The sequence below is a fragment of the Aotus nancymaae genome, unplaced genomic scaffold (assembly GCF_030222135.1).
Source record: "Aotus nancymaae isolate 86718 unplaced genomic scaffold, 86718_ANA_hifiasm-v0.15.2.pri h1tg000108l, whole genome shotgun sequence".
Taxonomy (NCBI): Eukaryota; Metazoa; Chordata; class Mammalia; order Primates; family Aotidae; genus Aotus; species Aotus nancymaae.
In genome coordinates this window covers 889,445-904,671 of record NW_026988523.1, presented here as the reverse complement: position 1 = coordinate 904,671, position 15,227 = coordinate 889,445, and the positions used below count along the sequence as shown (strand labels likewise).

At 36.5% G+C, this 15,227-nt stretch overlaps 1 protein-coding gene across 10 annotated transcripts in view; it reads right to left on the bottom strand.

Moving 5' to 3' along the window:
• Positions 1–15,227, bottom strand: part of POU2F1 (POU class 2 homeobox 1) — a 196,423-nt gene that overhangs the window by 38,987 nt on the left and 142,209 nt on the right. For all 10 annotated transcript variants that reach the window (XM_064370601.1, XM_064370594.1, XM_064370596.1 and 7 more), the window contains 5 exons: positions 13,870–13,923; positions 12,028–12,147; positions 9,455–9,643; positions 7,687–7,813; positions 349–443 (listed from right to left, as the gene is read on the bottom strand). In XM_064370601.1, coding sequence (XP_064226671.1) covers positions 349–443; positions 7,687–7,813; positions 9,455–9,643; positions 12,028–12,147; positions 13,870–13,923 — 585 coding nt within the window. The remainder of the gene's footprint in view (positions 1–348; positions 444–7,686; positions 7,814–9,454; positions 9,644–12,027; positions 12,148–13,869; positions 13,924–15,227) is intronic.

The following is a 15,227-nucleotide window of genomic DNA, read 5'->3' as shown; positions in this document are numbered from 1 at the left end:
GGTAACAATGGATTATAACTGAAGCTAACTAGGTTTCCAGTTTAAGTGATAATATCTACTGCCAAGTATGATGAGGGAAGGTGTCACATAGCCAACTCGTTACTCATTTACTGCTAACACAGTTATTATTTATGAACATATAAGAAAATAGGAACTCTGAAGATTTTCAAAGACTATATTGATTTGGTAGCATTGCTTTATTGAGCTGATAAGCCTAGCTTTGATTTTCTGGTCAGTTTTCGAAGACTGAATTATTTTTATTAGATTTTTAGAAAAGAGTAAATAAAGTCCAAAAGTCTCCCCAAACAATATGGTAAGAGAAAGCAACCCCCATAGAAGAAAACTGACCTGGGAGGTGAGGGTGATGCTTGGCTGCGACTGTAGGAGGTTGGCTTGGCTTTGCTGAGGTAGTTGCGTTAAAAGATTTTGCGCTTGCAGGAGACCTACAGAAGGAAAACATGTTATGCCAGAATCAGTAAAGATTTCTTTGAACATGTGGCAAAAGAAGGAAAGAGTAAGAAAATGAGCTGAAAATTTCCAGTTGATCTCTGGTAGTCTTACTTGTAGCAAAACTCTTGCTGATCTTATTTGCCTTACATTCAATCTTGTTTTACAACTTGGGAGAGAGGACACGGAACATTAAATTAAAACTGATACGTCTTTACCATAATCAGAATAAGCTCTGTGATAGGTCAATTCTTATGTTAGGGAAGAGTGAGATGAAAGTAAAAAAAGAAAAAAAAGAAAAAGAAAAAATTATTCTAAATAGAAACAGCTGGAAATTCCAAAACTCAACTTCTTAACCTAGAATCCATTAGAAACTGCCAGTATATGCTGAACCAGAGGAAAAAAAGCATTTTCAAGTTCTCTTTATCAAACATTTGCCTATTGGCGATAATAAAGTTGAAATGCAAAATATTCTACTAATATCTGCAGTAACACTGAACTGTCTTAGTTTAAAATAACTGATAAGTAATGCCACCAATGCTTCATGATGACAACTGACATTCAAAGTAGAAATGCAAATTCTCAATGTGTTTGTAGAAGATGCTCAATTACTTGAATATATGGTTTTTTATTTTCAGAACCTGATGGAGAAGACTAACTCAGATTGTTTGTATTTAAAGATTTAATCTATAGTACCTAGTTACAGATAAAATGCTGTTGCTGAAATACTAAATGCAGGATTATGTATGCTGTGGTAAGAGCAATTGTAGAAAGTATTAAACAAAGCACACCAAACAAAAGGGATTTTACCATTTTCTTTTGGACAAGTGATAAGATTATCTGAGGCAACAGCTTCCTAATTCTGATTTCCTCAGGTTACTAAGTTTGGATACAGTGAATGCTGGAATATGTAGGACAACAGCCAAAACACTTGAGCCTACCAGAGATGAGCCATAGAGTTTATCATTTATTGATAAGTAACTAAGCACTGCCTAATTTTAAGCTATCAAAAGGTACTAAGTTATTTTATAACGTAGGTCACAAATAAGATAAATATATTAAATAGATTTGAATTTTTCTAGAGAACTCTGACTTTAGTTGATCTGAGGCAAGCGAAATATATAAGGAAGCAAATATGATTAAATAAAATTCAGTATATATTACTACAAACATTTCTTAAAAGGCCAATTTATGGAAGTTGGCTTCCCCAAGTGTCTCCCTATAGTCCAATCTCCATATAATAGGGTGATCTTTATGATCATATCATTTCCCAATTATATTAGAATTAGAATAAAATCTACACAGCCCTAGGCAATCTGGGCCTGTCTAGCTCTCATATCTCATCTCCTGCCACTTCCTTTGACTCACTGAACTCAGCTACTTTGGCTTTTTTTCCCCGGATTAGGTCAAGCCTGTTCCCATCTCAGGTGTTTTACATCCCTTTGACTACAAGACTCTTCACTCAGATTCTAGGTATGGTAACCTGCCCCTCATCCCTCAGTTCCCAATTCACATATTGCTTCTCCAGACCATAGGCCCATTCTTTTAGGCTGTTACCAGATTACTATGATCTGCTAAACTGCTTAGTACTTATTGGTATCTAAACCACTTGTTTAAATATTTACTATTCAATGTCTCTTAATGAGGGCAGGGCGACTACATCTTGTTCAAAATATATCCCTGTTAGAGCACTATATGACACAGCAGGCACTCAACTAATTTTTGAGTGAATTAATTAAAATATCAAATTTTACTTGTTTGAAAAATACTGAAGGGTAGTCGAGAGAGAAAAATACAAGTATATTTTATGTTAACGATTAAAACTAATAAAATTATTCTGAAAAGGCTAAGGACTAAAGAATATTCAAAAACAATAATAAAAAAAAAAATGAAAGAGAAGGTCAGGTGCAGTGGCTCACGCCTGTAATCCCAGCACTTTGGTAGGCCAAAGCAGAAAGATTGCTTGAAGTCAGGAGTTCAAGACCAGCCTGGCTAACATGGTGAAACCCCACCTCTACTAAAAATACAAACAAAAATCAGCCAGGTGTGGTGGCACACACCTGTTATCTCAGCTACTCGGGAGGCTGAGGCAAGAGAATTGCCTGAACCCGAGGGGCGGAGGTTGTGGTGAGATGAGATCATGCCACTGTACTACAGCCTGGATGAAAAAATGAGACTCCGTCTCAAAAAAAAAAAGAAAAAGAGAAGAAAGGAGCAGAAAGGTCAGAAATGAGGTCCCATTATTAAACATAGGCTATTTCAACATAGCAGTTTCTTTAAAGTTTAACAATGAAAGTTAGTTTATTTATCTGTGAGAGACAAAAGCAGATTATTTAAAAATGATTCTCATTCCTATTAATCAGCAATTATAATTCTAAAGATTAATTTTGGTTTCTTGTAGTGTATTATATGAGTAAATTCAAACCTTAGGTTTTGCCCCCAAACAAGGTCAGCTGAAAAGGCTGAAAGGGTCCAAAGAGGTTTAGAACTTTTTTAAAAATCATGCTTGGTGGGGTTCGGTGGCTGACGTCTATAATCCCAGCACTTTGGGAGACTGAGGCGGGTGGATCATCAGGTCAGGAGATACAGACTATCCCAGCTAACATGGTGAAACCCTGTCTCTACTAAACATATAAAAAATTAGCCAGGCATGGTGGCAGGAGCCTGTAGTCCCAGCTACTCAGGAGACTGAGGGAGGAGGATCACCTGAACCCAGGAGGTGGAGGTTGCAGTGAGCCAAGACTGTGCCACTGCACTCCAGCCTGGGCGACAGGGCAAGACTGTCTCAAAAAAAAAAAAAAACAATATTGAAGGCTAATCTCATGCTGGAAACATTATTAAAATTCCAAAAGATCAAACCTTTGTCCTTCATCGTAAAGTTAAGAGATTAGCTCTTTAGATTTTCAGCTTCGCTGATGCTATTTATTACAATGAATTCCATTCCTAGAAATGTTTATAGACGTATTTCTACTACTCTGATCCTCTACATTGTTGAATAATCTTGGAAAATGGAATCTAGGTCATATCTGACTACCAAATGATTACAACTCAGCAGCAGTGGTACAAAGTGATTCTATGGAAACTATATAAAGGAACAACCTTTTCATTTTCTGAGTTATCTACCATTTGTTGACTGATGATGATACTGATATCACAATAATGTCATAATGATACCAGCAGCAAAGATTTAGAGAGGTTACTATGTATGAGGCACCTTTCTAAAATGTGCTTTACATGTGTTTACTCATTGAATCCTTACAACTGTTTGAGGTGAATACTGAAAGTAACTCATATAACAGATGAGGAAACAGGGGCCCAGAAAGTTAATTTTTCCAAAGACACACAGATAAGTGGCAGAGCCAAGATTTACAAAGAGGTGGTTTGGCTTTAAAGTCCATGCTCGTAACTACTAAGTTACAATGACCTTCCTGAGGTTAGGGCAGTAAAACACTTTTTGTAATTCACCCAATTAATGTGAAGGGGAAGATAAAAAGGTAATTACGTGAAACTCAGAAAAGTTAGAGCCAAAGGCCAATCAGTATTACATGATCTGTGTTATTTTCCCAGTCTTATAAAAAAGTCTGAAAGTTGGGGGAGGGTTTAAAAACATGCGCATACCTTTGAAAATACCAAAAAATCATAATGAACAGTCATTCATTATTCCTACTATCTTAATTTGAGACAAATAAAATAGAAATAAAAGGAGGTCTCAGATTTGAGAAGAGAAAGACAATGCCCTGGGCTTTGTTGAAAGTAAATGAAAGCAATCTCATTCAATCTTAAGGCTTTAACAATTAACAAATCCAATAAACACACTTAGTATTGACCTTCCTAAGTCTTTCTGATCTAGGTCACTTACTCAACTTCCCTCTTGGAATTTTCTTCCATTGGGATTACCACTCTCCACTAGTTTTTGACTTCTGAAAATGTAGTATCTTCTGAATCTACTTATTCCTCTACACCTAAAGGGTTGGTTTCACCAAGGCTCTTCTAATACTACATATATATTTTCTCTGTTTGATCCTATCAACCCTCATAGTTTCCTAAAACCCCAGGCATTATACCTAGATATCTCTTTCCTATCATTAATCAAATAAAACTGGCCACCAGGTCCTGTCCATCTACCTACTTATTTACCAACTTTTTCTACCCAAGTTTCAACATGAACTTTATTAAATACAAACTCGGAAACGTACTTTTCTGCTTAAATCTGTGGTTTAGTAGAGTTTACAGAAGACTTTCTTATTGGAAGATATTGGGCCATTCACATTAGACTCCTCAAAGTGAGTCTGGGTTCAGTGGCTCATGCCTATAATCCCAGTACTTTGGGAGGCTGATGCAAGAGGATCACTTGAGCCCAGGAATTTAAGACCAACCTGGGCAACCATAGCAAGATGGTGTCTCTACAAAAAACATTTTTTTTTTTTTAATTAGCCAGGTACAGTGGTGCACACTGTAGTCCCAGCTACTTTGAAGGCTAAGGTGGGAGGACTGCTTGATCCCAAGAGGTTGAGGCTGCAGTGAGCCATGACTGTGCCACTGCATTCCAGCCTGGGTGACAGAGCAAGACTCCGCCTCAAAAAAAGAAAAAAAAAAAAATCAACAAAGTGTTCATTAAAATTTGGCGGTTGGCATCTGATCTTCAATAAAGTAGACAAAAGCAATGGGGAAAGGATTCTGTATTTAATAAACGGTGCTGGGATAACGGGCAGGTCGTATGCAAAAGACTGAAACTGAACCACTTCCTTACATCAATACAAAAATCAACTCAAGATGGATTAAAGACTTAAGTATGAAATCTCAAACTATAAAAACTCGGGAAAATAACCTAGGAAATACCATTCTGGACATAGGACCTGGCAAAGATTTCGTGATGAAGACACCAAAAGCAATGCAACAGAAACAAAAGTTCAAAGGGGATCTAATTAAACTAAGCAGCTTCTGCGCAGCAAAAGAAACTACCTACAGAATGGGAGAAAACATTTGCAAACTATGCATCCACAAAGGTCTAATATCCAGAATCTATAAGGAACTTAAGCAAATTTACAACAAAAAACAACCCCATTAGCAAGTGGGGCAAAGGACATAAACAGACACTTTTCAAAAGAAGACATACATGCAGCCAACAAGTATATGAAAAAATGCCAACATCACTAATCATTATAGAAATGCAAATCAAAACAACAATGAAATACCATCTCACACCAGTCAGAATGGCTACTATTAAAAACTCAAGGTCAGGAGCGGTGGCTCACACCTGTAATCCCAGCACTCTGGGACGCCAAGACCAGACTGACCAACATGGAGAAACCCTGTCTCTATTAAAAATGCAAAATTAGCTGGGTGTGGTGGTTCATGCCTGTAATCCCAGCTACTTGGGTGGCTGAGGCAGGAGACTCGCTTGAACCTGGGAGGTGGAGGTTATGGTGAGCCAAGATCACACCACTGTACTGCAACCTGGGCAACAACAGCAAAACTGTGTCTCTCAAAAAAAAAAAAAAAAAAAAAAAACCCTAAAAAAATAACAGATGTTGGTGAGGTTGTGGAGAAAAGCGACCGCTTATACACTACTGGTGGGAATGTAAATTAGTTAAACCATTATGGAAAGTAGTTTGGCCATTTCTCAAAGAACACAGAATTATCATTTGATACAGCAATCCCATTATTGGGTATATATCAAAACGAATATAAATTTTTCTAGCATAAAGACACATACCCGTGTGTATGTTCACTGCAGCACTATTCACAGTAGCAAAGACATGGAATTAACCTAAATGTCCATCAACAGTAGACTGTATTTTAAAAATGTAGTACATATATACAATGGAATACTATGCCCCCATAAAACCTTGTGTACATATGAACACAAAGAAGGGAACAACAGCCACCAGGGCCTACTTGAGGGTAGAGGGTGGGAGGAGGGTGAGGATGAAAAAGCTGCCTATCAGGTATTATGCTTATTACCTGAGTGATGAAACAATCCGTACACCAAATCCCTATCACATTTAATTTATCCTACATAACAAAACTGCACGTGTAACCCTGAACCTAAAAGTTTGAAAATAAAAATAAAAATAATAGGGGGGGTTGGGGTTAGGGCTCAGGAAACTTAGTTCTAATTCCTCAAGTGATTCTTAAATAAATCAAATCTTAGGAAGCACTAAGCTACAGGAGTTAAGGTCAAAATCTGGAAACTTAATCTAAGGTTCTTCAATAATCTGGTCTCTGCTAATCTTTCTGGGCTCAAATTTCATTATTACCTGTATGTGCAAACTTATTCTGCAGTTGTAAGGCAATACTTATAGTTCTCTAACACAGTTTATTGATTTTTCTTCCATGTTTCTAAGCTTTGCAAATGCTGTTCATTTTCTGAGACTGACATTCTCTCTTTTTTAAGACTATGAATGCATTCTCCCAAATTCACTGTGAAGACTTATCTGAACACAAAGGTACAGGGATCCCTTTGCTTGGTTCCCATAGCAATCTGTGCATATCAAGTCTAACACTTATAATAGGTCTGTTTCCCTGCCACTAAATTGTGAGCTCTCTGCAGGTAAAAACTGAATTACTCATCTTTGAATCTTGAACATATGCTAGAATAATTATTTCATGACGAAAGATTTTGGAATTAATGATCGAGAAGAAAAAAGGTAAAAAACCCCACCCAGAAATAATAAAGAATTGGTAGAGATGCACTAATGTTCCTTGGGTTGAAGCACTGATACTCTGACACTGACCTTACACACGGGTGGCTTGATACATTAATTATATAATATTTACCACTCAAAGGACTCAAAGATGATTTTTATAACTCACAAAATTTGTAGTTTCTAATATAAAATTCTTTCCTCCTTAAATTTAAAACACATGTGCTAGAAGCACATACTTTCAACAGTCTATATTCTTCGAATACATTTCTGTGAAAACCAATCAAAACACTAGCAGCAACTTATCCAATTTATGTTTAGCATGTTCAATAATTTCATTTTGACTTTTGGCCAAACTCTTGAATCTTCCTTAATGATTAACAGATGAATGTCAGTTCAGGGCAACCTTCAATAATGTGGTATTTATAACAAAAAAAAAAATTTTTAAACAAAAGTTTATAATAAAATAAAATGCAATTAAAATATTGTTCTAACAGACAGTTTCAGGCCCAAAATGATAGTAGTCCATGCATGTGTCACATTCAGTGAACAGCTCTGGTGTACCACTAAGAAGCTCTAAGGAGGAGCTTACCCTGCTGGCCCTGGGGCGTCTGTGAGATGATAAACTGCGCTGGCTGCAAATTGGTGGTTGGATGCACCAACACAAACTGTTGCAGGTTGAGATTCTGCTGTTGAAGCTGCTGCAGTTGTTGAAGATCCTGAAAAATGGAAATTAAAACATGGATTGGAGATTCTGAAATAAAAGTTTGCTTAAGTATAAGGCTTCCAGCTGATGAATTCTATCACATACAAACAAAGAAAAATAAATACTTACTTAGAATGCTTTCATATTCCAAACAGGACATGCTCTGTGTGTGCTTGACACAGCATGTGAAGCAACCTGGAGCTTCTGTAACTTACTATTTTTGTGGACTGACATATATTATTATACTAAGCCTAATTTTCAGTGATTCTTTAAAATTCCCTCAGAACAAATATACTTGTTTTTTATCACGTAGAGACCCATATGGGTCTTAAAATCAAGTGAGAAAAGACTTTTTAAATATTTGATTGATTCTTCTCTTAAATAAAAATTGAGAGTGTTATATCTGAATTTCCATCAATAAATTAAAGGACTTATAATGATTGGACATTTGACAATAGCTTATCTAACTCAACTGAGAAATCAGTATTCAATTTTTTTGCCCCTTTCCACATGTTCTAAAGTATTCAATTTTTTAAGACAAAAAATAGCTATCCAAATAAAAATGTGATTCATAACAACAATAGCACCTTACACTGGCCTACTGTTTTATAATTTTCAAAGTGTTTTCATGCATGTTATCTTATTTAGACTAATGTTAACATAGGGTCTCACAGCTTAGGTACTAAAAACATTTATTTGGTGATGAGAAAGTGGCCAAAATAAAAATATTATCTTTCATGAACGATTATATATATATAAATATATATATTTATACATATAATTTATATATATAAATATTTATAAATATATTTATATGTATATATATTTATAAATATATTTATATGTATAAATATATATAAATAAAATATATTATATATCATAAATATATAATGTATATTTATAATATATAATCTTTAAAGATAAAGATTACATATAATAAAGATTGATCTGATATCTATTCTCTACTCTTATAGTTACTTAGTTCTTTTTAAATAGGTAATAAAACTTGCTACAAGTCCATTTCTGAGTCTTTTCTGAGGGGGATAAAGACAGCTGTCAAACAATTCGACTCATAATAACTCTTCACATATCTTACTGATATAACTACTTATACCTCTTCTTGAGATAAACGATTTTATTTATTTTCCTCCTTGGTACTACTGTGTATGCTTCCTAAATAAATTTTTATTATTGCTAGATACTTTGACCTAAATTGTGAAAACTGAATCCAAACAACATTCTAATGCAAAAATGTTTGGCATAATGCTAATCACTCCGAAGCAGAGATGACTCACTGTCTTTCTCACACACGGGTGGCAACATTCACTGCAGAGCACATGAAAAAAATCCATGTCTGCCGTAATTAGCTAATTAAAATAAATACAGTAATCCCCTGCTTCAAAAATATGCCAGCTAATTATTTAAGAATTGTCCGTTAATATAGTCAGTTATTCAAATAATCAGCTATATATTTATAACAACAACTCAAATAAGTAAACAAACATTATTTCTAATTCAGTGGTAAGGAAGGGTACTGCTTACCTCACTGATCTAGAGCTCCTCAGGCCTTTAAGGCCCCACACTAACCATCAAAAAGTTAATTTAACATTACATAAAACCTGCCACTTTATAGCTACTAGAGTTCCTCACTCACCTGTGCAATCTGTATGGGCTGAGACAGGGGGATCTGCGTCATGGGTGTGGCAGCAGAGGCGGAGATGGTGGCCCCGGCAGCGCTATGCTGCTGGCTGGCGGAGTGCTGCTGCACTGCAGCGGCCAGCAGCTGTGCCTGTGCCTGCGCCTGCTGGAGTAGTAACTGTTGCTGGGCGGGCGTCAAAGTAAGCTAAACAAAATCAGAACACAGAATGGGAAAGGGCTGGAGGAGAAAGGCTCCTAAGGCAAGCCAACTGCTTTGAAGTAGGTAACTCAAATGGTATCAGTCCCCAGCTACCCGGCTTCACGTGCTTAGCATACAGCTAAAATGTTCATCAGTGATCAAACTGCCACTACTAGCAGGACATTTAAATTACAATGGTGGTCCCCAGTCTGGACTTAATCATTCAAGCTTGTCCAGGGCCCTAGGGTTTGGGCAAAAAAGTAATTAACTAGTAAGTAAGGAGAAAAAAAAAAAGAATCACTGCTGACAGGATATGAAAAGAAATTTACACTCAACCTAACAGCAAGTGATTAGTCAGATGAATGAGGAACAAGGATGCTGGATATAACCAGGGAAAGAACTGATAAGGCCCAGCTGCTTCCCATTAGCATGAATCCCTGCCATATTCCATCATTTCCATTATGTCCAAAGATACCACTAAAGAACATGAGTTCCATTTGTTTCTTTTCCAAGTCTCCCTCCAGGCCCCTCCCTAGCACAATCTTTTCTGTTATTGAAGGCACTGAGTCTCTGCAACTTTACATCTCCTTTCCAACATTATCTCTATGAAACAGGTGGTGACTGCCGCTCTCTTTACATGCAAATGAACCCTAATGCCCAGGTTTAATAGAAGCTCCAGGCGCAAGAACCTAGAATCCCAAGTGCCTCTTACTATGTTGTAGACACTAGTCACCAAAAACAAGACCTAAAATAGTAAAGTAGATGTATTTACAGCATATGTAAACTTGCTTTCATAATGCAACTTATTTCAAACACCCTTAAAGTAGTAAGTGTGTTCTACTTTTCTTTTGGTGACATATTCTGATTGATCAAACAAGATGGAACCGTTATCTTCTGAAGTATATGTAAAGTCACTTAGTGCCCCAACCTCCTCTAAAAGAATCAAACACAATTTGTGCACTAGAAACATCAGGCTCAAAACCAAACCCTTCAAAAACTCAATACCCTTTCAAGGGATATGTGTATATATGAAGTATAGATACATTTTTTAATTTTTATATAATATACATGTATATACATACATCTCTACTGATGGGATTTTGTAAATAATTTTGCAACAGTTCTTAAAACAGTTGTCCCTGACAAAACACACTTAACTGAAATGAAAAACAAAAAAACAAAAAAGCAACAACATACCCAGAAAATTCTTAGGAGTTAATGTGATGTGAATTGAATAATAACTATTTCTTATATTGTACTAAACCAATCCCCACAAAGATAATTTAATATACAAATTTTAAACATTGGAAAAATATCGTGAATGGTGCCTTAGAGAAAAGACAGCTGAAAACTTAAAAGCTTAATATAGTCACACAGGCCAATTTATTAACAATAAAAAATAAATGACAGACCTTCTCAGCCTTTTGGTTAAGATCAAGTATTTAAAATAAAGTATAAGCCACCGGGCATGGTGGCTCACACCTATAATCCCAGCACTTTGGGAGGCCTAGGTAGGCAGATCACCTATTGTCAGGAGTTGGAGACCAGCCTGATCAACATGGAGAAACCTCGTCTCTACTAAAAATACAAAATTAGCCGGGTGTGGTGGCGCGTGCCTGTAATCACAGCTACTTGGTAGGCTAAGGGAGAAGAATCACTTGAACCCAGGAGGTGGAGGTTGCAGTGAGCCAAGATTGCGCCATTGCACTCCAGCCTGGGGAACAAGAGAGAAATTCCATCTCAAAAAAAAAAAAAAAAAAAAAAAGAACAACATTTGTTGAACGCTACATGCCAAGCACTGTTCTGTAAGCTTTGTGTGTATTATCTCCAATCTTTACAACAGTAGCGGTATTATTAGCATTGCCATTTAATACAAGTAAAACTGAGGTAGAGGGAAATGAATTGGGCCATATAGTAAGTTGCAGAGCTAGGACATGAAGCCACCACATGTTTTATTCTAGACTACTACATAGTAACTGAAGGAAAAATGTTTTTCTTTGGCAGGCCTAATACATTCTTTAACTTCTACCCTGCAGTGATGTCTTAACGCCAAACGGACAACTGCCATTTTATCAGTTTGATGATCTCAGTTACACGATAATTATTCCATTGCATGATGAAGCAACACCTGAAACGGGAGTTTAATAAAGTTTTTAATTTATCCGAAGCATCCACAATTCTCATAAAAGATATCCTGAAAACTTACAACAAAGATAATTCCTTTTTTAGAGCAACTTACTACCTACAGTGTAGGAAGTTCCTTAAAGACACAATAGTGCCAGGCACAGCCATGTTACTGCCAGCTACGGTGAACAATTCTAATCAGACATTGGCCAATGGCAGTTCTGGCACAGACAAAGTTTATTATAATTCTCTCAGTGAACACTTACCCCAGTTATCTGTCCTCCAGCTAGCATAAGCTGGGTTTGGGGAATGGCTGCCTGCACTGAAGGCTGCTGGGAAGGCTGGCTTGGCTGCTGGGAATCCCCCGATTCTTCATTAGATTTAGACTGAGGTTGCGGGGGGTGGGAAGTAAAAGATTGCAAACAGTTGATCAAAAGAAATGTACTTAAAACCCTATCTTTTAGGAATCATTTAAAACATGGGCTTATTCAGTCATGAGTTCTGGTTTCCCTCCTTTCTTTTCTTTGTATCTTCCTAGTTTCACATATTGAGTTTTTAGATTTTTTATTCCAGTGCTGACAAAGCTGCTATTACAATTTTTAAAAAGAAATACTCAGTCATCCCCAACAAAGTAAAAGCCCCCAGTTCCTCAACTCCAGAAATAGGGGGTAAAGGGAAGAATACATTTTCCATCCATCTCTACATTAGACCTTCCATACCAACATTTTAACATACACCTGGTGGTTAGTCCGAAACTTCTCCAAGTAACATCTCAGAGAATGATCACTTGATTCACAGAACTTTCCACCTAATATTTTACAGAACGATAAATCTAGCAACCCCCATCGACTAACACACAAGCTCAGAGAGAAAATGCTGCAGTCAAGAGACAGGGGCACGAAGAGAAAATTTTATGGTAATTAAAACTGGTTATGCAGAGCATTAAAATTCTGCATAGATTTGCATATTTCCCACCACCTGTTTTAGAGACTGCAGCAAGGCTAATTAACATAAATGCTCTGATTAATTCTGCCAGTCATTGAGAGATAATTACAGTGCAGCACTGTAAACATTCTGCACTGGAGATACAGCCTGTTTGCCAACATCTCTCTAAGGGATGAAAGTTTACCATGGCAACCAAGGCAATTTTCCGCCTCCTCTCCCTCAGAAAGTAAGGTCACATTATCTCTTTTTCTTTTCTTTCCTTATTCCCACGTGTTACTAGGTCCATATTCAACTGGGTTTCATGAAATGCTCAACCCAAGGTCTTTAGTCATTAGCAACATTGAAATAAATCTTCCATAATACCATCCTTCCCTCTTGACTGCTGGTTACCTAAACACTACAATGAAAGGAAGCAGCAGGTTGACTGAGATTTTAGAGAGTAATGCCTAACACTTGAACTTTGTCATGTTTTGCCGGAAGGAAAGTGGCCAGATTTAATTTTATTTTAACATTTTGACTGTCTATCTTCCAATATCTACACGCAGGTTTAATTATAATTATTAGAAATGTAACATTTCAGGGTGGAGAGGAACCCTGGCAATCTTATAAATGTCCCCACTTAAGTATAGATGAGAAAAACTGAGCCTAAGGAGGTTAAGTGACTTGCCAAAGGTCACACAGTTGGTCAGTGGCAGAATGAGAATGCAAACCTAAGAGCCTCGTGTCTCAGTCCAGTGTTCTTTCCTCTGCCCTGAGGTCTCCCTAAAACTTCAAACATGACAAAGAACAAGTCTTTTGGAAACAAATGGGCATTAAGAGAACTTTTATGCTGTGTATTTAGGTATGTGTTACAGCAGTATAACTTAGAAACATTTTTACTGAACTTACACATAAAACTTTGAAAGTAGATTTTTCCTGTCCATCTTTGGTTCATATAGTAGCAGAACATAAAACTGATTTTCATTAATGGCAATAATTATTATTTGAATCTTCATGAGATTCACTAATTTTAAAAGGTAATACTAAGCATTTCCTATTATAAAATATATGCTCACTGTAGAAAGTTAGAAAAATATAAATGAATAAATGAATGAATGAATGAATGAATGAATAAATAAATAAATAAATAAAAGATTGACCCATAATCCCAGGTCCCAGCTTACCTGTACATTTAAAGACTGAGCAGCAGCCTGTAAACTTGTTCCAGCGAGTTGGACCTATAAGTAATCAGGGGAAGTTCTAGTTTAATACTGTTGACATTCATCACAAAGGGTTGTCATCACTGAATATTAAGCCTACTGTGAGTCACCGAGCTACAACTGAGAAGACAGAGGATTGTCTTAAGGAGATAAAACTTTATGAACAAGCTCAGTCCCTTCTCAACCCATCCCACCCCACCCCCAACTGGTCCCAGAGAAAAATGCTGTTAATCTTTTTTTGAAGATGTTTTCCCACACTAAATGAATATTATCAGCCATGCCACACTTGTACTGAATGCTCCTTACATAACATTCTTTTGTCTTCACAGAATGCTTAGATCCTAAAAATTTAATCTTCCACAGTGTGTTAAAGAACATATAAGAACAAGCTATCTATATACATTGTTTATTATTAGAAACAATCAGAACCATCTACATAATTAAAATAATTTCAGATTTCCCAGGTATACACCAGAGTAGAAATATATGTACACATCCACACAGTCAAGTCCTTAAAACATTTATAATCTTAACTTAAAACTCTTGGCTGAAATAAGAAATCTATCTTATAAACCACACATAAAAGTCTGTCAAAACATTTAATACATTTCATACATTCAGAAAGTTCAAATCATGGTTATGTGAAATTAAGGGTATACATGGAATTAGAAAACCATCATTTGGCAACTAAGAAAATAACTGCTTTAGGCAGTCATCAATGGATAACTAATGGGTGTGACATCTGAGGAGTAACAGGATATTTACATATTCTCAACTATGTCTCCAATGATGCTTAATTCTTAGAAAGGGTAAAATAGTATCTTTTTAGTGAGAAACCTGGCAGACAATAATCAAGTGAGTACAAACAAGAGTCCCCAGGAAGGAGACACATGCCTTCTGCTATGATGCAGTGAGAAGAATACAGCATTGCTTATGCTGCGTCCCTAACAAAAGTACAGAATCTGTATCTAATCATGATGAAAGTCAGACAAACCCAAACTGAGAAACACTACAAAATAACTAGTTTATACTGTTCAAAAATGCCAATGTCCTGAAACAAAGAGACTGAGAAGGGAAAAAGAGAACATAAACTAGGCTAGAATAAATGAGAAACTAAACTAGAATGGTGACAGTGGAAGTAAAAAGTAGGAAACATGAAAGGCTCTGCAACATACTACATAAGAATCCTGACTGGATTTAAATGAAAAAAAGAGAGAGAGATCCAAGATGGCTGATGACTAGCAGCTCGGGCACGTACCTTCCAGTGAAAGCGCAAAGAACGAGAGGACGCCACACTTTCAGACGAATATTAGTTGCTCACG